The 26,992-nt window shown below is 40.2% G+C and overlaps 1 protein-coding gene across 1 annotated transcript in view; it reads left to right on the forward strand.

Annotated features, from left to right (window-relative positions):
• LOC133662304 (carboxypeptidase Z-like) overlaps positions 1-26,992 on the forward strand; it is a 71,803-nt gene extending 44,811 nt beyond the window's left edge. The window contains exons 5-11 of the mRNA XM_062066190.1: positions 332-567; positions 6,035-6,196; positions 6,335-6,493; positions 9,928-10,063; positions 11,615-11,754; positions 11,833-11,932; positions 26,398-26,992. Coding sequence (XP_061922174.1) covers positions 332-567; positions 6,035-6,196; positions 6,335-6,493; positions 9,928-10,063; positions 11,615-11,754; positions 11,833-11,932; positions 26,398-26,750 — 1,286 coding nt within the window. The 3' untranslated portion in view covers positions 26,751-26,992. The remainder of the gene's footprint in view (positions 1-331; positions 568-6,034; positions 6,197-6,334; positions 6,494-9,927; positions 10,064-11,614; positions 11,755-11,832; positions 11,933-26,397) is intronic.

The following is a 26,992-nucleotide window of genomic DNA, read 5'->3' on the forward strand; positions in this document are numbered from 1 at the left end:
ACAGTACTGTCAAAATGTCATACAGGAAATGTTTTAAAATGTTGGACTTGAATGCACGTCATTTATTTGTTGAAAAAGCGAGCACACAATTGAAGTCTCCTCACTTGTCTTTGCAAGGACCTGATCACCAACAACTTGCTCGCCTTTCATTGAAGCATCCGCCGTTCAGGTCAAGGAGCATGAACTGTGTGATGAATCTGAGTTTTTACTTGATAATATTCTGCGATTCATGGCATGTGTTCAAGTATTAACTTGGAAAGCCCCAGAAAGAATAAAACAAAACCAAGTCCCAGTGCTAATAAGTCTTCATATTTACATGTATTTCATGCAGTTGAGCCAGAGATGAAGTTTGTGGCCAACATTCACGGCGATGAAGCCGTGGGCCGCCAGCTGCTCATCTACCTGGCTCAGCACCTTTGTTCGGAATATCGCCTTGGCAACGAACGTGTGCGGACGCTCATCAACACCACTCGCATCCACATCCTGCCCTCCATCAACCCTGACGGCTTTGAGTTTGCCTTATCCGGACAAAACGACAGGAGCGGCGGCGATGAAGACGACGATGAGGTCAGTTTAAAAAAATGAGAAAAAAAGTTTTACTGCTACGAGGTGAGAGTCGTACTTTTCTAGCCGAAAGTTATGAGTAGAAAGTTGTAATTTAAAGGGGAACTGCACTTTTACAATCATGAAAAACATGATGACGGATGACATTTTTTTTTTTTTAATGCATTCCAACTAACATTACCGGGTCTAAATTGGCTGTCAAAGTGTACCAACATGTCGGAATACGTTCTCGTCCTACTATCCAGGTGAGAGGCAGGATTTATGATCCACAATAAGCAAAGAGCAAAGAAACGAGGAAGCAGCTGATCAGTCAATGATGTCAACATTGGCACACAAGCTCGTGATCACGGCGCCGCTATAAATTGTTTTTCCTCGTAAGCGCTCATAATAACAATATCACTAATACTTAATATTCAAGTCACAAAATGTAAATGGAGTAATGATGGCGCTTTTTGGATGTTTATTTATTGGGTTTTATGGGTGGAATAGAGGACCTCCCATTGGCTCCGCTGTAAGCGGACTTTCATTTACGTTTATTTACGAGTTAGAATGCATTAAAAAAAATCCATCTGTCATGTCCTTCATAATGATTGTGAATAGGCAAAATTCCCCAAAAAATGCAGTTCCTCTTTAACGAAAAAGACTTTAAATTGAGCGACTTATTATATATACAGTATACTGTAGTAAAAGACACCTTCATAACAATATGTAATATGTTTTATATACACACTGCAAGTATATATATATAATATAGTAACAGACACCTTCATAACAATATGTAATATGTACAATATACACACTGCAAGTATATATATAATGTAGTAACAGACACCTTCATAACAATATGTAATATGTACAATATACACACTGCAAGTATATATGATGTTTTATATACACACTGCAAGTATATATATAATGTAGTAACAGACACATTCATAACAATATGTAATATGTACAATATACACACTGCATGTATATATATAATGTAACAGAAACCTTCATAACAATATGTAATATGTTTTATATACACACTGCAAGTATATATAATGTTTTATATACACACTGCAAGTACATATATAATGTAGTAACAGACACCTTCATAACAATATGTGATATGTACAATATAAACACTGCAAGTATATATACAATGTAGTAACAGACACCTTCATAACAATGTAATATGTACAATATTTACCATATTTTGATCATTTTAATCATTGCCAGAACTTCAGTCCTAAGCGCATTTATGTCCGTTTCCATATGTGACCTGAGGACAACCAAACACCAAAATAATAACTAAGATGATAATACAACTGAGTGACATGCAGATAAGTTTTGTAAACATAGAAGGAGACGGTGCTTTTAAAACATGTTAAGTTTTTTTTTCAAGTTTATCAAGATCAGGAGTCACCACAAAAGGTTAAAAATATATTAATTCCTAAAGACTGAAATGCAAGTTAAAATAGCCAATATTAAATGTACAGTTCAATTAAAAACGTGTAGGCCAAACTAACTCTGAAAAAAGGAAGATACTTAGAACATAACCAAACAACGATGGCGACAGGAAGTAGCCACACCCCAAACAAAACAGAAAGTGCTACCCACAGACACATTCAATCACAAAATTCCAAGTGCAAAACTGAAATACAGACCAACTCTTCCTCCCAAGCACACCGAAGGGAAACTATGTCTAAAGATAAAAAAAACAAAAAAAACAGGGATCACTATATGATGCAAAGGTAGAAAAGTTTTCTAAAATCTACAAAATAATACAAAGTAAAGTCAACTTTAAACAAAATTTAAATCCAAACAAAACAGTAGCAGGCTAAAACCTGCAATCAAACAGGACACAGACCTTAAAACACAAATACAAGAAATATAAACAAAATATTAAAAGGCCTGTACTAACTCAACATTGCATGGGATAGGTTAAAAACACACCTGTCACCAGCCAGCAGCAGTCAAGACTGATTGCCAGGCACAGAGGAAATTTAAAGGGGCCACTCCCACCACAAGGCAGCAAGCAATATACCTAATTATTTAGGAAGGGAGCACCCTGCTGTCCGCTACACATAGCAGCGCACTTCCGACTTCCGGCAACAAATGTGTCCTCCTACTTTCGGAAACAAATGCTTGTGTTTTTTAATCACAGCCGACTTGGTAACAGACACCGAGGACGACTATTTTTGGACAAGGTAGGATTCCCAGCCTTATCTTTTGGAACCTGAATATACAGAGGATGAAGTGCTGCTTCATCCTCGAACACAGAGGGTGAGACGTTGGAGCAGACGGAAGCCGAGAGAGTGAGGTCGGCGTGACTTGACGGTATAAATGTGGAACTTGGAGCCAAGCTATGCTGACATAAATGGACTGCTTACCCAAAATAAACCGGAAAAAAATGTCCTCGGCTAGCTGTGTACAAACAAAATATAAAAAGAATACTTTACAGATACTGTAATACATTGTTCATGTTTTTCAGTCAGTACAGATTGGTGTCCTATCGTATTGTTGAGCATTACATTCAGCTGTTGATGCAAAAGCTATCTAAGCTAGCCTACGGCTAATGCAATAGCAAGACAATGTGTTACTACACTAGAAAAAGAGTTCCATGGTCAAAAGCCCCTCATGTGACTACAGGTGTCAGATTCAAACACGGATGAGATCTATTAAACAAGACAAGAAGCAAAGAATTAAACAGAGACATAATTAAATTTGGCTCAATTTGAGGAGAGACGCATGGACACTGTACCCTTGCACAGTGTCTCAGCACGCTTTGGCGAAAGATTGTACGCCTCCTCCTTTATTTTGACTTTCCCTGACTACATGGCAACAGCTGCTTCCAAAGGAACGTGGGTCGTAAACAGCGTTGCCTTTGGTTACAGAACAATTCAAAAGAAAAGGTCGTAAACACTTCACAGAAAAGGTCGTAAAAAGTTCAAATAAAAGGTTCGTAAAAGACTTCAAAAAAGAGGTTCTTAAAAGAGGTTCGTAAAAGAGTTTGTAAAAGAGTTCAAAAAAGCGGTGTCTGGAACTTGGGCAGATCCTGCCTTCTCTCCGCTTTGTAGTCCTTGGGTTAAAACAATATCTTTCTGTTGATTACAATACATGAAAGAAAACAGAACACCTTCATGTTGCTTCCCCCCTACACAGTGGAGTTTTACAAGCCTTCTTCTTGGTAGGTTCAAAGACATGTTTTTGTTACTCGCTGGGAACTCATTGAAACACAAAGTTTTTGTGATAACTTAGATAAAATTATTCTAACAACAGGGTTCCAAGGTGGGGACCAACTCTAAAACCGAGTTGGCCACACAGACCAAACAACCTCAGACACCGTCACACACACATGCACACACACTAAATTATCCTCTTAGGACTGAATCTCACTACAGCTTTTGATAGCATAAATCACTCCGTTCCCCTGGTCTGAAATCAAACATGGCCGACAGACAACGATTCATAATCCAATGAATAACTGCACCTCATCCATTGACTACCGTTTGCAATGTGCCCCCAAAGGTTGTGTACTTGACCCCTCCTTGATCCCGTATACACACTACCACACCACCCTCGCTAACTGCCTCACAGACATCCATCCATCCATCCATTTTCTACCGCTTGTCCCTTTCGGGGTCGCGGGGGTTGCTGGAGCCTATCTCAGCTGCATTCGAGCGGAAGGCGGGGTACACCCTGGACAAGTCGCCACCTCATCGAAGGGCCAACTTAGTGTTGCAAATTAACCTATCCCCAGGTGCATGTCTATGGAGGTGGGAGGAAGCCGGAGTACCCGGAGGGAACCCACGCAGTCACGGGGAGAACATGCAAACTCCACACAGAAAGATCCCGAGCCCTGGATTGAACTCAGAACCTTCGTATTGTGAGGCACATGCACTAACCCCTGTTCCACCGTGCTGCCCCCTCACAGACATAAACACCTGAATAAACAACCGTTTCCCCAAACTGATGAATCACAGTAGAAGTCCAAAATTCCTCACATTTGATACTGGGTTACTCATTTCTCAATTTAGTATTCTATTCAAGTAAGTGTTTCTATAAAGTAGTTTTCCTATATAATGTGTTTTTGTAAAGTGTCTTTATATATCTTCTGAAATCGCCATACAAACATAATTAATTATTACTCTTCTTGATAGAAAAAGTTGTAGGATGTAAAACAAAAAGGTACTGTAATTTTGAATAAGGCAAAATTATGTAAAAGGTTGAGAAAATTGTCGGGAACATTTTGTAATATTGATAAAAATAAAACGACCTCAAGGAAACGGGAAACGTAAAGTTACATAAAAGTCGTAACATTGAACAGAAACAGGTGAAATAAAGTAATTAGTGTTGCCAAAATAAAGTCTTACCAAAAAAGTGGTAAAGTTACGAGAAAAAAGTATATTCAATCAATCAATCATTGTTTATTTGTATAGCCCTAAATCACAAGTGTCTCAAAGGGCTGCACAAGCCACGACGACATCGTCGGTTCAGAACGGACAAAAGGGCAAGGAAAAACTCACAACCCAGTGGGATGTCAATGTGAATGACTATGAGAAACCTTGGAGAGGACCGCAGATGTGTGTGACCGCCCCTCTGTAGGGCAGACTGGATGCAATGGACGTCGAGTGGGTCTAGCATAATATTGTGAAAGTCCAGTCCATAGTGAATCTAACATAATAGTGAGAGTCCAGTCCATAGTGGGGCCAGCAGGAGACCATCCCGAGTGGAGACGGGTCAGCAGCGCAGAGATGTCCCCAACCGATGCACAGGCGAGCGGTCCACCCCGGGTCCCGACTCTGGACAGCCAGCACTTCATCCATGGCTACCGGACCTGTGTCCCCCCCTCCTCAAGTGAGAGGGGGGCAGAGGAGAAAAGAAAAGAAACGGCAGATCAACTGGTCTAAGGGTGTCTATTTAAAGGCTAGAGTATACAAATGAGTTTTAAGATGGGACTTAAATGCTTCTACTGAGGTAGCATCTCTAACTGTTACCGGGAGGGCATTCCATAGTACTGGAGCCCGAATAAAAAACGCTCTACAGCCCGCAGACTTTTTTTGGGCTCTGGGAATCACTAATAAGCCGGAGTTCTTTGAACGCAGATTTCTTGCCTGGACATATGGTACAATACAATCGGCAAGATAGGATGGAGCTAGACCGTGTAGTATTTTATATGTAAGTAGTAAAACCTTACAGTCACATCTTAAGTGCACAGGAAGCCAGTGCAGGTGAGCCAGTATAGGCGTAATATGATCAAACTTTCTTGTTCTTGTCAAAAGTCTAGCAGCCGCATTTTGTACCAATTGTATTATAAAAAAGAAAAAGTTACATTTTTACAAGAATAAAGTGAGAATAAAATCAGGGTTTTTCGGGAAACAATCCTGATTGTATTTGTCAATCACTGTCCTGTCATTGGCTGGTTGAGATGTCATTCATTTAAAATGTTTCACCATTTATTGCTTATGTGTACATTTGTCAGAGTCACAGATATATTGCTTCCAACGTTGGCCGAAACAACGCCCAGAACATCGATCTGAACCGAAACTTCCCTGATTTGACGTCCATCGTTTACAGCCGACGTCGGCAAAAGGCTCACCGCACAGACCACGTCCCCATCCCTGACCATTACTGGTTCGGCAAGGTACAGGAAATGTCCATAAATGGCTTGCAAGCGACAGGAAGTGTCCATATATGGCCTCAATAACATATTCACTGCATTGACTTGATGCATCTATGAAATGTTTCATTCTCCACTTTTCTGGACACAATCATAAAAAAGGTAGCACCTGAGACATACGCTGTGATGAAATGGATCAGATCTATCCCATTCGTGCTGTCCGCTAACTTCCACGGAGGAGATCTGGTGGTATCGTTTCCTTACGATCGCTCCAAACACCCGCTGGATGTTAATCTCTTGTCTCCTACGCCAGACGACAAGGTAAGAGTCAATCATGTCAGAAGTTGTATTTTTTCAAGAAAACATTGTGATATTACGAGTAAAATGTTTTAATATTGAGGAAAAACATCTGAAAGTTACGCGATTATGTTGTAATTTTGCGGAAAGCATACATCAAAAATATTAGTACAAACTACAAAACCCAAAACCAGGGAAGTTGGCACATTGTGTAAATCGTAAATAAAAACAGAATACAATGATCTGCAAATCATTTTCAACCAATATTCAATTGAATAGACTGCAAAGAAAAACTACTTAATGTTTGAACTGGAAAACTTTGTTATTTTTTGCAAATATTAGCTCATTTGGAATTTGATGCCTGCAACATGTTTCAAAAAAGCTGGCACAAGTGGCAAAAAAGACTGAGAAAGTTGAGGAATGCTTATCAAACACTTATTTAGAACATCCAACATGTGAACAAGCTAATTGGGTGCCATGATTGGGTATGAAAGCAGCTTCCATGAAATGCTCAGTCACTCACAAACAAGGATGGGACGAGGTTCACCACTTTGTGAACAAATGCGTGAGCAAATTGTCGAACAGTTTAAGAACAACATTTCTCAATGAGCTATTGCAAGGAATTTAGGGATTTCACCATCTACGGTCCGTAATATCATCGCACGTAAGCGATGATATTACGGACCTTCGATCTCTCAGGCGGTACTGCATCAAAAAACGTCATCAGTGTGTAAAGGATATCACTACATGGGCTCAGGAACACTTCAGAAAACCACTGTCAGTAACTACAGTTCGTCGCTACATCTGTAAGTGCAAGTTAAAACTCTAGTATGCAAAGCCGAAGTCATTTATCAACAACACCCAGAAACGCCGCCGGCTTTGCTGGGCCCGAGCTCATCTAAGATGGACTGATGCAAAGTGGAAAAGTGTTCTGTGGGCTGACCAGTCCACATTTTAAATTGTTTTTGGAAACTGCGGACGTCGTGTCCTCCGGACCAAAGAGGAAAATAACCATCCGGACTGTTAAAGGTGCAAAGTTCAAAAGCCTGCATCTGTGATGGTATAGGGGTGTATTAGTGCCCAAGGCATGGGTAACTTACACATCTGTGAGGGGACCATTAATGCTGAAAGGTACATATACCTGTAGGTTTTGGAACAACATATGTTGCCATCCAAGCAATGTTATAATGGCCGCCCCTGCTTATTTCAGCAAGACAATGCCAAGCTACGTGTAGTAAAATAGTGCGGGCACTAGACTGGCCTGCCTGTAGTCCAGACCTGTCTCCCATTGAAAATGTGTGGCGCAATATGAAGCCTACAATACTACAATGGAGACCAGGACTGTTGAACAACTTAAGCTGTACATCAAGCAAGAATGGGAAAGAATTCCACCTGAAAAGCTTCAAAAGTTGGTCTCCTCAGTTCCCAAACGTTTACTGAGTGTTGTTAAAGGCCTACTGAAACTCACTACTACCGACCACGCAGTCTGATAGTTTATATATCAATGATGAAATATTAACATTGCAACACATGCCAATACGGCCGGGTTAACTTATAAAGTGCAATTTTAAATTTCCCGCGAAACTTCCGGTTGAAAACGTCTATGTATGATGACGTATGCGCGTGACGTCAATGGTGAACCGGAAGTATTCGGACACCACTGTATCCAATACAAAAAGCTCTGTTTTCATCGCAAAATTCTACAGTATTCTGGACATCTGTGTTGGTGAAACTTTTGCAATTTGTTTAATGAACAATGAAGACTGCAAAGAAGAAAGCTGTAGGTGGGATCGGTGTATTAGCGGCTGGCTGCAACAACACAACTTTGACTTGGATAGCAGACGCGCTATCCGACGCTAGCCGCCGACCGCATCGATGATCGGGTGAAGTCCTTCGTCGCTCCGTCGATCGCTGGAACGCAGGTGAGCACGGGTGTTGATGAGCAGATGAGGGCTGGCTGGCGTAGGTGGATAGCTAATGTTTTTAGCATAGCTCTGTGAGGTTAGCTTCAATGGCGTCGTTAGCAACAGCATTGTTAAGCTTCGCCAGGCTGGAAAGCATTAACCGTGTAGTTACAGGTCCATGGTTTAATAGTATTGTTAATTTTCTGTCTATCCTTCTAGTCAGGGGTTTATTTCTTTTGTTTTTATCTGCAGTTAAGCCCGATGCTATCACGTTAGCTCCGTAGCTAAAGTGCTTCGCCGATGTATTGTCGTGGAGATAAAAGTCACTGTGAATGTCCATTTCGCGTTCTCGACTATCATTTTCAAGAGGATATAGTATCCGAGGTGGTTTAAAATACAAATCCGTGATCCACAATAGAAAAAGGAGAAAGTGTGGAATCCAATGAGCCTTTGTACCTAAGTTACGGTCAGAGCGAAAAAAGATACGTCCTGCACTGCACTATAGTCCTTCACTCTCAAGTTCCTCATCCACGAATCTTTCATCCTGGCTCAAATTAATGGGGTAATCGTCACTTTCTCGGTGCGAATCGCTCTCGCTGCTGGTGTAAAAAATGGGGAAATGTGAGGAGCCTTTCAACCTGTGACGTCACGCTACTTCCGGTACATGCAAGGCTTTTTTTATCAGCGACCAAAAGTTGTGAACTTTATCGTCGTTGTTCTCTACTAAATCCTTTCAGCAAAAATATGGCAATATCGCGAAATGATCAAGTATGACACATAGAATGGATCTGCTATCCCCATTTAAATAAAACAAATTCATTTCAGTAGGCCTTTAAAAGGAAAGGCCATGTAACACAGTGGTAAAAATGCCCCTGTGCCAACTTTTTTGTTTTGCTGCCATTAAATTCTAAGTTAATGATTATTTGCAAAAAAAATAAGTTTCTCAGTTCGAACATTAAATATCTTGTCTTTGCAGTCTATTCAATTGAATATAAGTTGAAAAGGATTTGCAAATCATCAATTACACAATGTGCCAACTTCACTGGTTTTGGGTTTTGTAATAATGTTGCTGACATGTAATAACAATCGGAAAATTAGACAAGTTAGTCTTAAGAAAAAGCCATAACTCTATGAATGCATGAATGGTTTGGCTTGGTTTTAAAATTTTACTGTAAAATGTAAAATGTCAGAAAAACTCTTTAAGTTACTAAACGATAGAATATTTTTTTAAATTAAAAGATGTAAAGTTGGAATGTTTCAAAAACGAGAATTTATATTGTTACAAGAAAAAGTGGGAACGTCACAAAAATTACTGTATTGTTTTTCGTGAGGGTTTTTAATTGAATTTTTATCAGAATTTTTTTTTATAAGAATACAATAAAAAATTAAATCCAAAATAAAAGTCTGAACTTGAGGAGAATAAAGTTGAAATGACAAAAAAAAGTTGTAAAGTATGAATGAACTCGGTAAAACTTGTGGTTCCTGTATTTTTACATTTTAATTGTTTATAAAAGTTAAAAAAAAAAGTTTAATGGATTTTTTTAAATTGTCAAGGTGTTCAAGTTCCTGGCCAAAACCTACGCAAGCACCCATGAAAGCATGTACACCGGAAACAATCCCTGTGGGTCCGCTCACACCCACAGCCAGAGGGGGACCGTGAACGGAGCACAGTGGTCCAGCAATGCAGGAGGTGAGGCAAGACATCCTTCACAAGTTGTTGCCTTGGGAGTCTTTGTTTTGGGAAAAACAATAAGTCAAAAGCGGCAACTTCTTTTGGTCAAGGACAAGTTGTGCAAATATACCCGTGTTTTTAGTAAATGCTGAAAAAAGAGAAGAAATGTTGGAACACAAAAATACAAAAACATGTCTATTTTAAAAGGAAATGTAGCAAGAGTAAAGTTGTGATATTATGGTACAAAGTTGTAATACAAAAAAGTCCTTTTTATTTTCAAACACTGATAGTGTTACACTAAAACAGTGTAAAGTTATGTTTGTAATACTAAAAGTGTAAACAAACAACAACAAAAAACGCCAGACGCTCCTCTTCGTTTTGTGTATCGTTTACTTGTGAACTTAATCATTCCAAAAACGTCAAACACTAACGATGTGGGAAAAAATTGTATAGCAAAATAAAGCGAGTGTGTTACAGTAAGAAAGAGTAAGAGTAAGGTTACAAAAAACTGTGTGGCTCGATTCCACCATACCTGACTGCCATAACCCGTAATACACTGTGTCCAAACCTAATTACCACACAGATCCTTCCGCCATAAATGCAATTAAACAGTTACATATCCTTCACTGTATTAAAGCAGTATAAAATAGTACATTATCGAACTATTCACACAAATGTAATGATTACAAATAAAGTGTGCCTTATAATTACTCTAAGCATGCAATATATACATTTTCGTATTATTTAAATAAATAGTCCCATTTTGGCTGAATAAACATAAAGCACCTTCCATAAAATGTAAATTAACTTAAGTAGTATTTAGGCTCCTTCACCTATGTTCCGAATGAAATATCACACAAAGTTGTATTAAAAAGTGGACCAAGAAACAAGTCACAAAGTTACACAAACATTATTTTTTTGTTAAAATCATAATATAATAATAAAAAAACTTAAATATGTTTTATGAAACAAGTCACAAAGTTACACAAACATTTTTTTTTGTTAAAATCATAATATAATAATAAAAAAACTTAAATATGTTTCAATGTTATTATATATATATATATATATATATATATATATATATATATATATATATATATATATATATATATATATATATATATACGTATATATATATATATATATATATATATATATATATATATATATATATATATATATATATATATATACATATATGTATATATATATATATATGTATATATATATATATATATATATATATATATATATATATATATATATATATATATATATATATATATATTTTTTTTTTTTTTTTTTTTCTTTTTTTTAATATATTTAAAAAAAAATTTAAACTATGAAAAATACTTATTGTATTTAAAAAAATGTTTATTTTTGTACGATACATTTGTAATATAAGAATTAATTATTTTTGGTTAAAAAAAAGATTTACCAAATTAATCATTATGTTGCTGGAATTAATTCATATAAAAATAAAAATATATATATATATTTTAAGGCATTGAGAGGTTAAAATTACAATAGTTGTGATCATCTTCAATTGTTTTTCTTTTAAATCAGGCATGCAAGACTTTAACTATCTCCACACCAACTGCTTCGAGGTGACGATGGAGGTGGGCTGTGATAAATTTCCCCCGGAGGACGACCTGTTCATCAGCTGGCACGAGAACCAGGAAGCCATGTTGTCCTTCATAGAAGCGGTTGGTGAAGACAACGTCTCTAAATGTCGTTTTTTTGTACCAACTTGTCATCTGTTCTACTGGGTGTCACTTTTTTAGGCCCATCGAGGGATCAAAGGCATCGTGAAAGACGTGGAGGGAAACGGCATCAAAGGCGCCAAGATCGCAGTGCGAGGGATACGTCACAACATCGCTGCAAGTACGGTTTGACATGTTCATCGCCTCGCTATTTCAAGGCACAGTCCAGTGCCATCAAAAGACTGCATTTAGTGTGCCAGGTTTGGAGTCAAAATCGCAAGATAACTGTAGAAACGTTTTTGTTGTCAGTTTTCCACAACATGACGTCAGAGCTTAATGCTAAGCTACGTGGCTAATAACATTTTTGGGGCTGCCTTCAACCAAGGATCTTCACACTCACCTTCTTTGTTCCCATGGTTGGAAAGTTGTGTTCACCATTCATAGCAAGCAAGAACATGTTTATGAAAATGTTCTGAGCGAGGGTCCAAACTTCGTATCGCCTAAAATAACTTTATATTGCCTTAAAAACCTTCATAAAAGCCTTAAATAACCCAAACTTTATATTGCCTTAAATAACCCCAAACTTCATATTGTCTTAAATAACCCCAAACTTCATATTGTCTTAAATAACCCCAAACTTCATATTGTCTTAAATAACCCCTAACTTCATATTGCCTTAAATAACTTCATATTGCCTTCAATAACCACAAACTTTATAAGTTCATCCAGCCAGCCATTTTCTTCCGCTTATCCGAGGTCGGGTTGCGGGGGCAGCAGCCTAAGCAGAGAAGCACAGACTTCCCTCTCCCCAGCCACTTTGTCCAGCTCCTTCTGGGGGATCCCGAGGTGTTTCCAGGCCAGCCGGGAGACATAGCCTTCCCAACTTATCCTAGGTCTTCCCCGTGGCCCCCTACCGGTCGGACATGCCCTAAACACCTCCCTAGGGAGGTGTTCGGGTGGCATCCTGACCAGATGCCCAAACCACTTCATCTGGCTCCTCTCGATGTGGAAGAGCAGCGGCTTTACTTTGAGCTCCTCCCAGTTGACAGAGCTTCTCACCCTATCTCTAAGGGAGAGCCCCGCCACCCGGCGGAGGAAACTCATTTCGGCCGCTTGTACCCCTGATCTTGTCCTTTGGTCATAACCCAAAGCTCATGACCATAGGTAAGGATGGGAACGTAGATCGACTGGTAAATTGAGAGCTCTGCCTTCCGGCTCAGCTCCTTCTTCGCCACAACGGATCGATACAGCGCACATCACACACTGCTGCAAACCGATCCAGTGAGAGCTGAAGATCCTGGCCAGATGAAGCCATCAGGACCACATCATCTGCAAAAAGCAGAGACCTAATTCTGCGGCCACAAAACCGGATCCCCTCAATGCCCTTAATGCGCCTACAAATTCTGTCCATCAAATTTTCGAATAGAAGCAATGACAAAGGGCAGCCTTGGCAGAGTCCAACCCTCACTGGAAACAGGTCCGACTTACTGCCGGCAATGCGGACCAAGCTCTGACACTGATCATACAGGGAGCAAACCGCCACAATCAGACAGTCCGACACCCCATACTCTCTGAGCACTCCCCACAGGACTTCCCGGGAGAGACGGTTGAATGCCTTCTCCAAGTCCACAAAGCACATGTAGACTCGTTGGGCAAACTCCCATGCACCCTGAAGGACCCTGCCGAGAGTATAGAGCTGGTCCACCGTTCCACGGCCAGGACGAAAACCACACTGTTCCTCCTGAATATGAGGTTCGACCATCTGGCGTAGCCTCCTCTCCAGTACACCTGAATAGACCTTACCGGGAAGGCTGAGGAGTGTGATCCCGGGATAGTTGGAACACACCCTCTGGTTCCCCTTCTTAAAGAGAGGAACCACCACCCCGGTCTGTCAATCCAGAGGTATCGCCCCTGATGTCAACCCGATGTCGCAGAGTCTTGTCAACCAAGACAGCCCCACATCATCCAGAGCTGGGCGGCTCTCATCCGTGGAGCTTTTTAACTATATCGGCAACCTCAGCCGCAGAAATAGGAGAGCCCACCACAGATTCCCCAGACACTGCTTCCCCATAGGAAGACGTGTTGGTGGGATTGAGGAGGTCTTCGAAGTATTCCATCCACCGATCCACAACATCTGCAGTGACAGTGCACTGCTTCCCCTTCCTGAGGTGGCGGATGGTGGTCCAGAATCACTTCGAAGCTGTCCGGAAGTAGTTTTCTATGGCTTCCCCGAACTCCTCCCATGTCCGAGTTTTTGCCTCCGCGACCGCTGAAGCCACACACCGCTTGGCCTGTCGGTACCTGTCCACTGCCTCTGGAGTCCCAAGAGCCAAAAGGACCCGATAGGACTCTTTCTTCAGCTTGACGGCATCCCTCACCGCTGGTGTCCACCAGCAGTTTCTACAATTACCGCCACGACAGGCACCAACCACCTTGCGGCCACAGCTCCAATCGGCCGCCTCGACAATAGACGTACGTAAAATGGTCCAGTCGGACTCAATGTCCAGCACCTCCCTCGTGACATGTCTTCCGGAGGTGGGAATTAAAACTCTCTCTGATAGGAGACTGCTGGACGTTCCCAGCAGACCCTCACAATGCGTTTGGGCATGCCAGTCTGTTTGGCATCCTCCCCCACCATCGCAGCCAACTCATCACAAGGTGGTGATCGGTAGAAAGCACCGCCCATCTCTCACCCAAGTGTTCAAAACATGAGACCGCAAATCCGATGACACAAGTACAAAGTCGATCATGGAACTGCGGCCTAGGGTGTCCTGGTGCCAAGTGCACATATAGACACCCTTATGTTTGAACATTGTGTTGTTATGGACAATCTGTGACAAGCACAAAAGTCCAATAACAAAACACCACTCGGGTTCAGATCCGGGCGGCCATTCTTCCCAATCACGCCTCTCCAGGTTTCACTGTCGTTGCCAATATGAGCGTTGAAAGACCCCAGTAGAACACGCATCACCCAGGGGAGCACTCTCCAGTACTCCCTCGAGGTAATCCAAAAAGGGTGGGTACTCTGAGCTGCTGTTTGGTGCGTAAGAACGAACAACAGTCAGGACCTGTCCCCCCACTAGAAGGCGGAGGGAAGCTACCCTCTCGTCCACTGGGTTGTTCTACAACGTGCAGGCTTTGAGCCGGAGGGCAACAAGAATTGCCACCCCAGCCCGTCACCTCTCACTGCGTGCAACACCAGAGTGGAAGAGAGTCCATCCCCTCTCGAGAGAAGTGGTTCCAGAGCCCTTGCTGCGCGTCGAAGTGACTCAGACTATATCGAGCTTCTCCACCTCGCGCACTAGCGGGCTCCTTACCCCCCAGTAAGGTGACGTTCCACGTACCAAGAGCTATCTTATGTAGCCGAGGATTGGACCGCCAAGTGTCCTGCCTTCGGCTGCCACCCAGCTCACAATGCTCCTGACCTCTATGGCCCCTCCTATGAGTGGTGAGCCCATTGGAGGAGGGACCCACATTCCCTTTTCAGGCTGTGCCCGGCCGGGCCCAACCTGAGCCCTTTGTTTTTCTTTTTAAGCGAGGTCTTCGAGCTGCACTTTGTCGGATCCCTCACATAGGACCTGTTTGTCTTGGTAGACCCTACCAGGGGGCATAGAAGCCCCCGGACAACATAGCTCTTAGGATCATTGGGACACGCAAACTCTTCTACCACGATAAGGTGGCAGCTCAGAGAGGAGTAAATAATTTCATATTGCCTTTAATAACCCCAAACTTCATATTGCCTTAAATAACTTCATATCGTCTTAAATAACCCCAAACTTCATAGTGCCTTAAATAACTTCATATTGCCCTCAATAACGTCATATTGCCTTAAATAACTTCATATTGCCTTAAATAACCCAAACTTCATCTTGCCTTAAATAACCCCAAACTTCATATTGCCTTAAATAACTTCATATTGCCTCAAATAACTTCATATTGCCTTATATAACTTCTTATTGCCTTAAATAACCCCAAACTTCATATTGCCTTAAATAACCCCAAACTTCGTATCACCTTAAATAACTACATATTGCCTTAAATAACTTCGTATTGCCTTAAATAATCCCAAACTTCATATTGCCTTAAATAACCCCAAACTTAGTATCGCCTTAAACAACTTCATATTGCCTTAAATAACTTCATATTGATTAAATAACTTCATATTGCCTTAAATAACCCCAAACTTCATATTGCCTTAAATAACTTCATATTGCCTTAAATAACTTTGTATTGCCTTAAATAACCCCAAACCACATATTGCCTTAAATAACTTCATATTGCCTTAAATAAATTCATATTGCCTTAAATAACACCAAACTTCATATTGCCTTATATAACCCCAAACTTCATATTGCCTTAAATAACCCCAAACTTTGTATCGCCTTAAATAACTTCATAGTGCCTTAAATAACCCAAACTTCATATTGCCTTAAATAACTTCATATTGCCTTAAATAACCGCAAACTTCATATTGCCTTAAATAACCCCAAACTTTATATTGCCTTAAATAACCCCAAACTTCATATTGCCTTATATAACCCCAAACTTCGTATCACCTTAAATAACTTCACATTGCCTTAAATAACCCAAACTTCATATTGCCTTAAATAACTTCATATTGCCTTAAATAACCGCAAACTTCATATTGCCTTAAATAACCCCAAACTTTATATTGCCTTAAATAACCCCAAACTTCATATTGCCTTATATAACCCCAAACTTCGTATCACCTTAAATAACTTCATATTGCCTTAAATAACTTCGTATTGCCTTAAATAATCCCAAACTTCATATTGCCTTAAATAACCCCAAACTTAGTATCGCCTTAAACAACTTCATATTGCCTTAAATAACTTCATATTGATTAAATAACTTCATATTGCCTTAAATAACCCCAAACTTCATATTGCCTTAAATAACTTCATATTGCCTTAAATAACTTTGTATTGCCTTAAATAACCCCAAACCACATATTGCCTTAAATAACTTCATATTGCCTTAAATAAATTCATATTGCCTTAAATAACACCAAACTTCATATTGCCTTATATAACCCCAAACTTCATATTGCCTTAAATAACCCCAAACTTTGTATCGCCTTAAATAACTTCATAGTGCCTTAAATAACTTCATATTGCCTTAAATAACCCAAACTTCATATTGCCTTAAATAACTTCATATTGCCTTAAATAACCGCAAACTTCATATTGCCTTAAATAACCCCAAACTTCATATTGCCTTAAATAACCCCAAACTTCATATTGCCTTATATAACCCCAAACTTCATATTGCCTTAAATAACTTCATATTGCCTTAAATAACCCCAAACCACACATTGCCTTAAATAACTTCATATTGTCTTAAACAACTTCATATTGTCTTAAACAACTTCATATTGCCTTAAATAACCCCAAACTTCATATTGCCTTAAATAACCCCAAAATGTATATTGCCTTAAATAACTTCATATTACCTTAAATAACCCAAACAGACGAGCTCATGTGATGATAAAATGTCATGAAATACTGCACAATGCACATCTCCTAATATTGACCATTTTGAGTTGACACAATGAACTTTGTGACTGAAAGAAAGAACCAAATGTCTTATCAATCACCAAATCTCTTATCAATCCTAAAAGTGCTTGTCTGTGATTTAAACCCATCTTTCTACAAAAAGCCACACACTATGTGTACACTCATGTATGGCTAAAACACAATGTAGTACACAAATTAACACACAATGTCTACACTCATGTCTAGCTATGGATACAAACGACACTCAATCTGCGACAATACTTCTGTTAAGGTCTCTGACTTTCTTGTTCTTGTTCTCGCTGACAACAATAACAATTCCCCCTTTTGTTTGCCTTCAAGTATATCTGGGCGGCGTCATCCAAGCACTCTTTCACACTCATCCCAACTCTGGACAACATTTTGCTGTGCGCCAAAATCCGTACAGTTGTTAATAATCACTCATTTGCACACAGCTATGTTGTAAACAAAATGTCATGACTTATTTACATCTTTCATAAACACACAAGACTTATGTTGTTTGGGAACAGTTGGTAATGGTTATGTGCAGTAAAACTTTTCATGAACTCAACTCCCTCATGTTCCTAAATTTGTGTTCCGCATCTTAGATCAGGGGTGTCCAAACTTTTTCCACTGAGGGCCGCACACGGAAAAATTAAAGGCCATTTTGATATTTTTAATTTTCAAAACATAACAAAATATATGGATTTTGTTTGTTTTTTTACCTTTAGGGCTCCAGGGGACCATAAAGGGTCTAAGTCATTAAAATGTTAAAAACAAGTCAATTTTTTTTTATTTTATTTATATAACGCTTACAGTAAATCTGTACAGTATATCAACTTCTGGTTAATACAAAGTTTAAAAAAATAAAAAGGTTTTATGCCTTTTCTGTCAAAGACAACTTAGTTTTTTATAATAAAACTGAAAAATGCAGTATTTCCCCCACTGCCCAAAACATTCAGAAAGCAATGTTTGATGTGAAGTAATTAGAGCCTTAAAAAGATCAATAATGCAGGACACCATTGATTTTAAATCATTATTATTTTTGAGTAATCACAGTGAAAAGATAAATAAAATCCCATTAAATATATTTGGGATCCAAAAGGTGCCCCACTCAGAAAGTGATACATTTTTATTAGTTTTTTTTTAACTTTCAACACTTAAGTTACGAGCTCAACTTCAGATATATCTGTCGATTTTACGTTTGAACCATTATTTTGTTGGTTTTATGCTCTTTTGTCAAATAAAATGTTGATTTTTTTGTATGGCAACCACACAATTTATGCAATATTTCCCACATAAAACATTTTAAAGTGAAATATTTGAAATAATTGGAGCCTTGAATAGGTCAATAATTCATTATAACATTGATTTTTTTTTTTTGGAGCAATGGCAAAAAAAGGAAAAAGAAAGATAGACAAAGGGGGAAAAAAAGCCTGCATGGTAGCTTTGTGGCAACATTGCAACTTTTTCTAGTTAGATTTAACCTCATTCCACTTTTTTAAATGTTTTTTAAATTTTTGCAATAGCATTTCCAGAATGTGTGGTGGGCCGGTAAACAATTAGCTGCGGGCCGCAAATGGCCCCCGGGCCGCACTTTGGACACCCATGTCTTAGATGAAGAGCGCAGTTAGGATTTTGGTTTACAGAGTAAACAACTTAAAACTAAGGTTTTGGCCTTTTTTTTCTCTCAACGCATACATTTGTCTAAATATGGCCAAGGACACGCATTATTGTGGGTTTCCTGCACATCGTCTTCATCACTAAAGGAAAAATCTAATCTGTGGGAGAGAATTTCTCTGACATTTTCAAGTACCGTATTTTCTGGACTATAAGGCGCACTTAAAATCATTTTTTTCCCTCAAAACTCGACAGTGCGCCTTATAACCCGGTGCGCCTAATGTACTGGTTTTGCTTACCGACCTCGAATCTATTTTATTTGGTACATGGTGAAATGATAAGTGTGACCAGTTACACATAAGAGATACGTGTAGACTGCAATATGATGGCAGTCACACATAAGAAATACCTGTAGACTGCAATATGACTCAAGTAAACAACACCAACATTTTATATGTTTCATTGAAAATATAGAACATTACACACAGCGCTCAAAAATCTCTCAAAATGTTTTAGTATGACTTTTGTAAGCTACGAAGCCGCACCGCTTGATGGATTGTACTGTGCTTCAACATAGGAGTATTATTATGGTGTGTGTATAAGGTAAGACACATTATCTGGCATTTTGTTTCGCAATATTATGCAAAAGCAACTTTTCTTATCTTCTGGTACCTGCTGATCTATGTTTGGGATCTGCATAAGTCCTGAAAAATTGCGCGCGTCCGCCTTTGTAGTCCGTGCCGACACCGTAGTCGATACGCTTCTTCTTTTTCTCTATCGCCTTGTTATGGGACATTCATCCTCCGCTGTTGCCAATTCTAATATAAAGTAGTGTAAAGTTCTTACTTATATCTGTCAGTAAACTCGCCATGAAAGCGCTAAAACATACCGGTGTAGTGAGTTTATATTATTCACCCAAGGAACTTTAGTTATTAGAGAGTTACGGTAGGACGTTTTTTCACGGGATATCTTTCTTTTCTGTTGTTGTTTCCGGATGAGGAGATGCTGCTCCGTTATTGATTTAAGTAAAGTCTGAATGTCTTTAAAACAGTTAGATCCATTTTTTGACACTTCTTCCACTCCCGTCCTTACACACCGGTACAACAAAGATGACGGGGAGAAGACGCTGCCAAAGGTTAGCCACGTAAATAAGACCGCCCACAAAACGCTGCATCCTGAAGCGACTGTCAGAAAGAGGCTTGAAGATGATCTGAAAAACATCATCTATGCAACATTTTGACCAAAGAACCACCATTACATGTTATGTAGACCACAAGGAAGTGTTTTACATTTAGAAAAAATAAATAATAATATGACTCCTTTAATGCGGCCTATAATCCGGTGCGCCTTATATATGAAAAAAATATCAAAAATAGACCATTGATCGGCAGTGCGCCTTATAATCCGGTGCACCTTATGGTCCGGAAAATACTAAGGGTGTAACGATACACAAAAATTTCGGTTCGGTTCGTACCTCGGTTTAGAGGTCACGATTCGGTTCATTTTCGGTACAGTAAGAAAACAACAAAATATACATTTTCTGGTTATTTATTTACCAAAATTTGTAACAATGGCTTTATCCTTTTAACATTGCTTTAAAATAGCTCTGTGTGTGATGGATGTGAGCCACCACTAGGCTGATCAGTGCAACAGCAGGCAGTCATGAATGCTAAGCATAACAATAACATACATATACACACTGTTGCGTCTGACCAGATGTTCCTCCAAGGGGAATTTAAAACGCTTGTCACTCCCAAGTTCTTTTGATGACATATAAACTGAGCTCAAATTGACCACCAGGACAGAATAGGTATTTTGTAATTTATTTTCAAATATTTGAGAATAGAGACCAGCCTCGAACAACACATACAAATGCGTAGCCAAAGTTGATCTGAAAAACATCACGGAAAACACTCTCTTCTTCAATATCTCCCCCCGCCCTCATCTCTCTCACCCCAAACACATGCTCATTGTGTCTCTTATCTAGAGTCGGCCTGGGAAGGGAAGCAAGGAGGATTCCTCCTCTCTGCCTTCTAACCTCAAGGCCGACCCCAGTGCAAGCACTTTGTCATTAGATGAATAGAAAAGCAAAAGAGTACAATATGGAACATTAGCTATTTGTAATATGACTATGAAAATAAAGAAGTAACACAAAAATATGGATATATGAAAATATATATATATCTCTGTCAACACACAGGGTCCATTGCCAGGGTTAATGCAGTCAACATATATAAAATAAAAACTAAATAAGATAAGGCTCAGAATGGTTTTTTTAACAAAACCTTTCTACATATAAAGTGTATCATTTCCACATATAAAGTGCAACATTAAACTGCTTCAAGTTGTTGCTCAGATTTTTATTTTTTTATTTTTTTTATAATGTCCTGCCCAGCTTCTCAGGCAAATCATATAGTAGATGTAGATGCCCATATCGGCTGTTCAGATTTACTTTACAAAAGAGAAGTGTATATATATATATATATATATATATATATATATATATATATATATATATATATATATATATATATATATATATATATATATATATATATATGAAATATATATGAAATACTCGAGTTGGTGAATTCTAGCGGTAAATAACCACGCCCCCCCCCCCCCTATCCCCCACCTCCCGATATTGGAGGTCTCAAGGTTGGCAAGTATGGAGTACATGTGAATTTGCATGTACAATACATTTGACTCCCAGTGTGTGCGGGAGCCAGAGTACGGCCCCAGCCTCCCCGAGAGCCCATCCCACAAACAGTAGGTGTGGCGCCCAGGGAACCAGGGACCACCGCCCCCACGCAGCCAAGCCAGACAGCGACAGGAACCCCAGAGCCTGGCCCACCGCGCTGCCCACAAGGGCCAGCAGCAGGCCGCAGACAGACGCACCCGGCAGAGGACAAGGCACGAGAAAAGCAGGGGGCAGCCAGACCCCAAGCCAGCGAGAGACCACACCCCACACAGACAGAAAGGCGGGACGCCCCGCCCGAGGGGCCCGGAGACTCCCCGCCCGAGGGGCCCGGAGACCCCCCGCAACCGGACGGGAAGACCGCCCCCGCCCCACCGGCAACCGGGCCCCCACGAGCACCCCCCCCACCCCGGAGAGCGCGGCGAGGCCAGCCCACGGCCACCCCACCCAAGCCGGCCGCCACAGGACCACCCAGCACGGGGCCACGGGAACCACCCACCCCACCCGCAGGGACCCCAACGATGGAGATGGAACAACCAGCAACCGCCCCGCCGAGTCCCCCCCCTGAGGTAGGGGAAAATAAATAAATAAAATAAATAAATAAATAAATAAATAAATAAATAAATAAATAATAATAATAATAATATTAATAAAATATATTAAAAAAATAAGAATAAATAAATAATTAAATCTATTTAAAAAAAAAAAAAGAATTAAAAGAAGATCACAAACATGCTGACACACAAGGTCGCTACCCCAACAGCTGGCCGACTTGCAGCACCTCGGAATACCCTGCAGCACCAAGCTAGCACAGTAGACGCAGGGACCAGACCCAGCAGGCCCCAACCAAGACGGGCACCCGGAAGGGATGGACGGTGGGACCCAGGAGCTCCAGACACGCAGTCTGGAGGCAGTAGCCCGAGGCGCCGACCCCCATCCGACAGGCAGGCCCAGAACGTACCCCCAGAAATATACATACATATCTATATACATACACATACACATGTACACATACACACACATACACATACATACACATATATACATACATACATACATACATACATACATACATACATACATACATACATACATACATACATACATACATACATACATACATACACACACATACACATACATATACACAGTTTGTCAGCCCCGACAACCGCCACGCGCGCGCGCGCTGCCACCGGTCACAACGTCAGCCACCCCCCTGCACCAGACCCAGCAGCCACGGGCGCCCACATTACAAACAAACGGCAGCAGAAACAGCAGCCACAACACCCCCAGACAGCCAGCACCACCCAATCAAATCAAAGCGATAAAAAAAAAACGCGACCGGCAACCACACGCCAACAGGATCACGGAGACCAGCCAGCGCCAGCCCGCCAGCAAGCCCAAACGCCAACACGCAAACAAGAGACACCCCCCCCCCCCCCACACCAAAAGACCCCACCACCCCAACCCAAACCCGCACAAACACACCACCGCCCAAACAACCGAGACACAGCATCCAGACCAGACACGGGCGCCGCGCCGCCACCACATCAAGTCGCCAACAGAGACCCCACAGCGCAAGGTCGGGCCACACGGGAACGGACCCCACCCAACAGGAAGCGAGACCCGCGCGACGCCACACACAAATAAATAATAAGATTAAACAAAAATAATAATAATAATTTAAATTAAAAAATAATAATAAAATAAAATACAAATCAAATTAAATTAAATTAAAAATAACACATTTTTGTTGCTCAGATTAAATAAAATGTCAAAACTTTTCTTCTACATACAAAAAGTGCAACATTAAACAGTTTCAAGTCAACTCAGCCTCAGAATAACTTTTCTTTCCCCCCCCAGCCTTTAACCCTGGTGACTTTCACTCAATCTTCATGTTTTTTGCCAGAAAAATCAGTTTATCCAAATTGTCTGCAGAAAGAGCAGACCTGCTTGCAGTTAAAATGTCTCCAGCTGTGGAAAATACCCTTTCACTGGGCACGAAGGTAGCAGGTATGGCGAGGTAGTGCCTGACTAACTTGGCAGTAAGAGGATATATGGGCTCATTGTTCTTCCACCATAGAAGTGGGTCAAAATCTAGTTTTTAATGCAATATGGTCTTAAATCTGCTGCTATAAAAACATTTGTTATTGCTTTAGCCCTGCCTGACTCGCCGAGGAGAGGCTGCTTGAATACGGTGGGGAGCTGTGTTTGCACCACGCTCGTCCTTCTCTTCGTTGAAGCGATGGTATCCATTGTTGTATCGCACCACAAAGCCGAAATGTTCCCAAACGGGAGATCTTAACGAGGCAGGAGGGTCTTCCAGCTCTGACTTTTGCATGTTGTAGTAGCCCGGTCGTTGCTAGCATGCCGTGTGTTGTGCCTCGGTGTGCATTGTTTACACAACGTGCGGTGCGCAACTTAATATGTCCATGTGGAAACTCGTTCGGTGCACCTCCGTTCCGAACCGAACCCCCCGTACCGAAACGGTTCAATACAAATACACGTACCGTTACACCCTTAGAAAATACGGTGTAATAGATGGGTGTAATAGATGATAAAGTGAACTGGAAATCTCATATTAAAAATATAAAACATAAAGTAACAAGAAACACGTCAATAATGAACAAAAAGCCCTCCATATTCTTTACTGCTCGCTAGTGTTACCATATCTGAGTTATTGTGCAGAAATATGGGAAATAACTACAAAAGTACATTACATGCACTAAAAGTGTTACAAAAAAAGATCAATTAGAATAATAAATAATGTTGGATATAGAGAACATGCAAACACTTTTTTTTTATTGAAAACTATTGAAATTCAATGATTTGGTGCATTTGAAAACAGCTAAAATTATGTATAAATCAAACTAATCTGCTTTCCAAGAATATACAACAATTCTTCTCAACAAAGGAGGAGAAATATAACGTTAGGGAAAAAACTAATTTAAAACATTTGTATGCACGTACAACACTTAAAAGCTTTAGTATATCAGTATGTGGAATTAAGTTATGGAATGAATGAAGCAAAGAAATCAAACAAGGTATCAATATGTTCAAACTCCCAGTGTTTTCAAAGTACAAAGAAGAAGAATTATGATAAACGTCACGAATTTATTGAAAACAAGATATTATCCATCTTCTTAAGTGAATCATAACTGATTTAACGACTGATGGGGAGAACTGGCGTATTTCGAACACATTGATGTAACTTGTGTACAAATTGAGAACAGTTGGTAAACATCTGTGTTCGTAATTTCTTTGAAGTTAAAAAGGGGGAGGATTAGATAAGACTTGTTTCTTCTTACTCCGTTTAAGACATGCTGTAAAGGAAAATGAAAATATGTCAAATATGTGTTGATACTGTTCCAAATACAAAATCCAAAACCAGTGAAGTTGGCATGTTGTGTAAATTGTATATAAAAACAGAATACAATGATTTGCAAATCCAAAAAGCGACATCAGTGTGTAAAGGATATCACCACATGGACTCAGGAACACTACAGAAAACCACTGTCAGTAACTATCTATCATCTGTATGTGCAAGTTAAAACTCTACTATGCAAAACGAAAGCCATTTATCAACAACACCCAGAAACGCCGCCGGCTTCGCTGGGCTCGAGCTCATCGAGGATGGACTGATGCAAAGTGGAAAAGTGTTTTGTGGTCTGACGAGTCCACATTTCAAATTGTTTTTGGAAACCGTGGACGTCGTGTCCTCTGGAACAAAGAGAAAAAGAACCATCCGGATTGTTATAGGTGCAAAGTTCAAAAGCCAGCATCTGTGATGGTATGGAGGTGTATTAGTGCCCAAGGCATGGGTAACTTACACATCTGTGAAGGCACCATTAATGCTGAAAGGTACATGCAGGTTTTGGTGCAATTTATGTTGCCATCCAAGCAACGTTATCAAGGACGCCCCTGCTTATTTCAGCAAGACAATGCCAAGCCATGTGTTACAACAGCATGGCTTCATAGTAAAAGAGTGCGTGAAGGCCAGACCTGTCTCCCATTGAAAATGTATGGCACAATATGAAGCCTAAAATACACATATTTTTGATGACTTTTCATTCTATGACTATTATTGAATGAATTCACCATTTAGGAATAGTAATAATCAAATTCATTATAGTAAAAAGGATAACAAATGTTAATGTTTAGTAATAATCAAATTAATTATATTAAAAAGGATAACAATTCTAATGTTGCAGGAAAACTCAGAATGTTAGACATAGACTTAGACAAACTTTATTGATCCACAAGAGAAATTGTTCCACACAGTAGCTCAGTTACTAAGGATGGAAAGGGCAAGGATGGAAAGGATAATGCAGGTGATTTTTTTTTTCCATCCATTGCCAGTCTTGGCAATTTTTTTCAATTAAAATGTTGAACAACTTAAGGTGTACACCAAGAAAGAATAGGGAATAATTCCACCTGAAAAGCTTCAAAAATTGGTCTCCTCAGTTCCCAAACGTTTACTGAGTGTTGTTAAAAGGAAAGGCCATGTAACACAGTGGTAAAAATGCCCCTGTGCTAACTTTTTTTGCAATGGTTGCTGCCATTAAATTCTAAGTTAATGATTATTTAACTTAGTTTCTCAGTTCGAACATTAAATATCTTGTCTTTGTAGTCTATTCAATTGAATATAAGTTCAAATGGATTTGCAAATTATTGTATTCTGTTTTTATTTATGAATTACACAACATGCCAACTTCACTGGTTTTGGGTTTTGTACATTTCCACCAACAAATTGTTTTTATTATTATTAATATATTTATTTTTCTACATTTTTAGCTGACCAAGGGGAGTACTGGCGCCTCCTCACCCCAGGCACCCACATAGTGACGGCCACGGCGCTGGGCTACACGCGTGCAACCAAGATGGTCCAGATCCCGCCCACGATGCACAGCGCGGGGCGAGTGGACTTCGTGTTGGAGAAGGTGGCGATGGAGCCCCTCCAGCTGCAGGAGGAGGAGGAGGAGGCGGCCGCCTACAACCGCTTCGACCCCAACAACCAGTACGAACGCTACATTCTGATGGCCGACATCAGCTCCGCCGGAGAGGAGCGTGTGGAGAAGCCCTGGTGGTGGAGCTACTTTGTCCTGCCGGGCGTGCCCTCTCCCACCTGGCTTCTTAAAAGTCACTAAATTGACAACTTTTTCACCATTCTGCAACTAGTTTCAGCGCTTACACGTCTCTTTCCTCCTCATTTTCTTTTTTCATATTTATAGTTCGCACTTCCTTTGTATAAATCTAACATTACTCTGGTACGCTGTATATCAAGGCAGCTGGCCACTAGAGGGCGACAATACTCAATGTTTTGCTCAGATAGGGCCTTGTTATTGTGTTTTTTTCCCCTGTAAATAAACACATATTTTTGATGACTTTT

Source organism: Entelurus aequoreus, linkage group LG12, assembly GCF_033978785.1.
Source record: "Entelurus aequoreus isolate RoL-2023_Sb linkage group LG12, RoL_Eaeq_v1.1, whole genome shotgun sequence".
Taxonomy (NCBI): Eukaryota; Metazoa; Chordata; class Actinopteri; order Syngnathiformes; family Syngnathidae; genus Entelurus; species Entelurus aequoreus.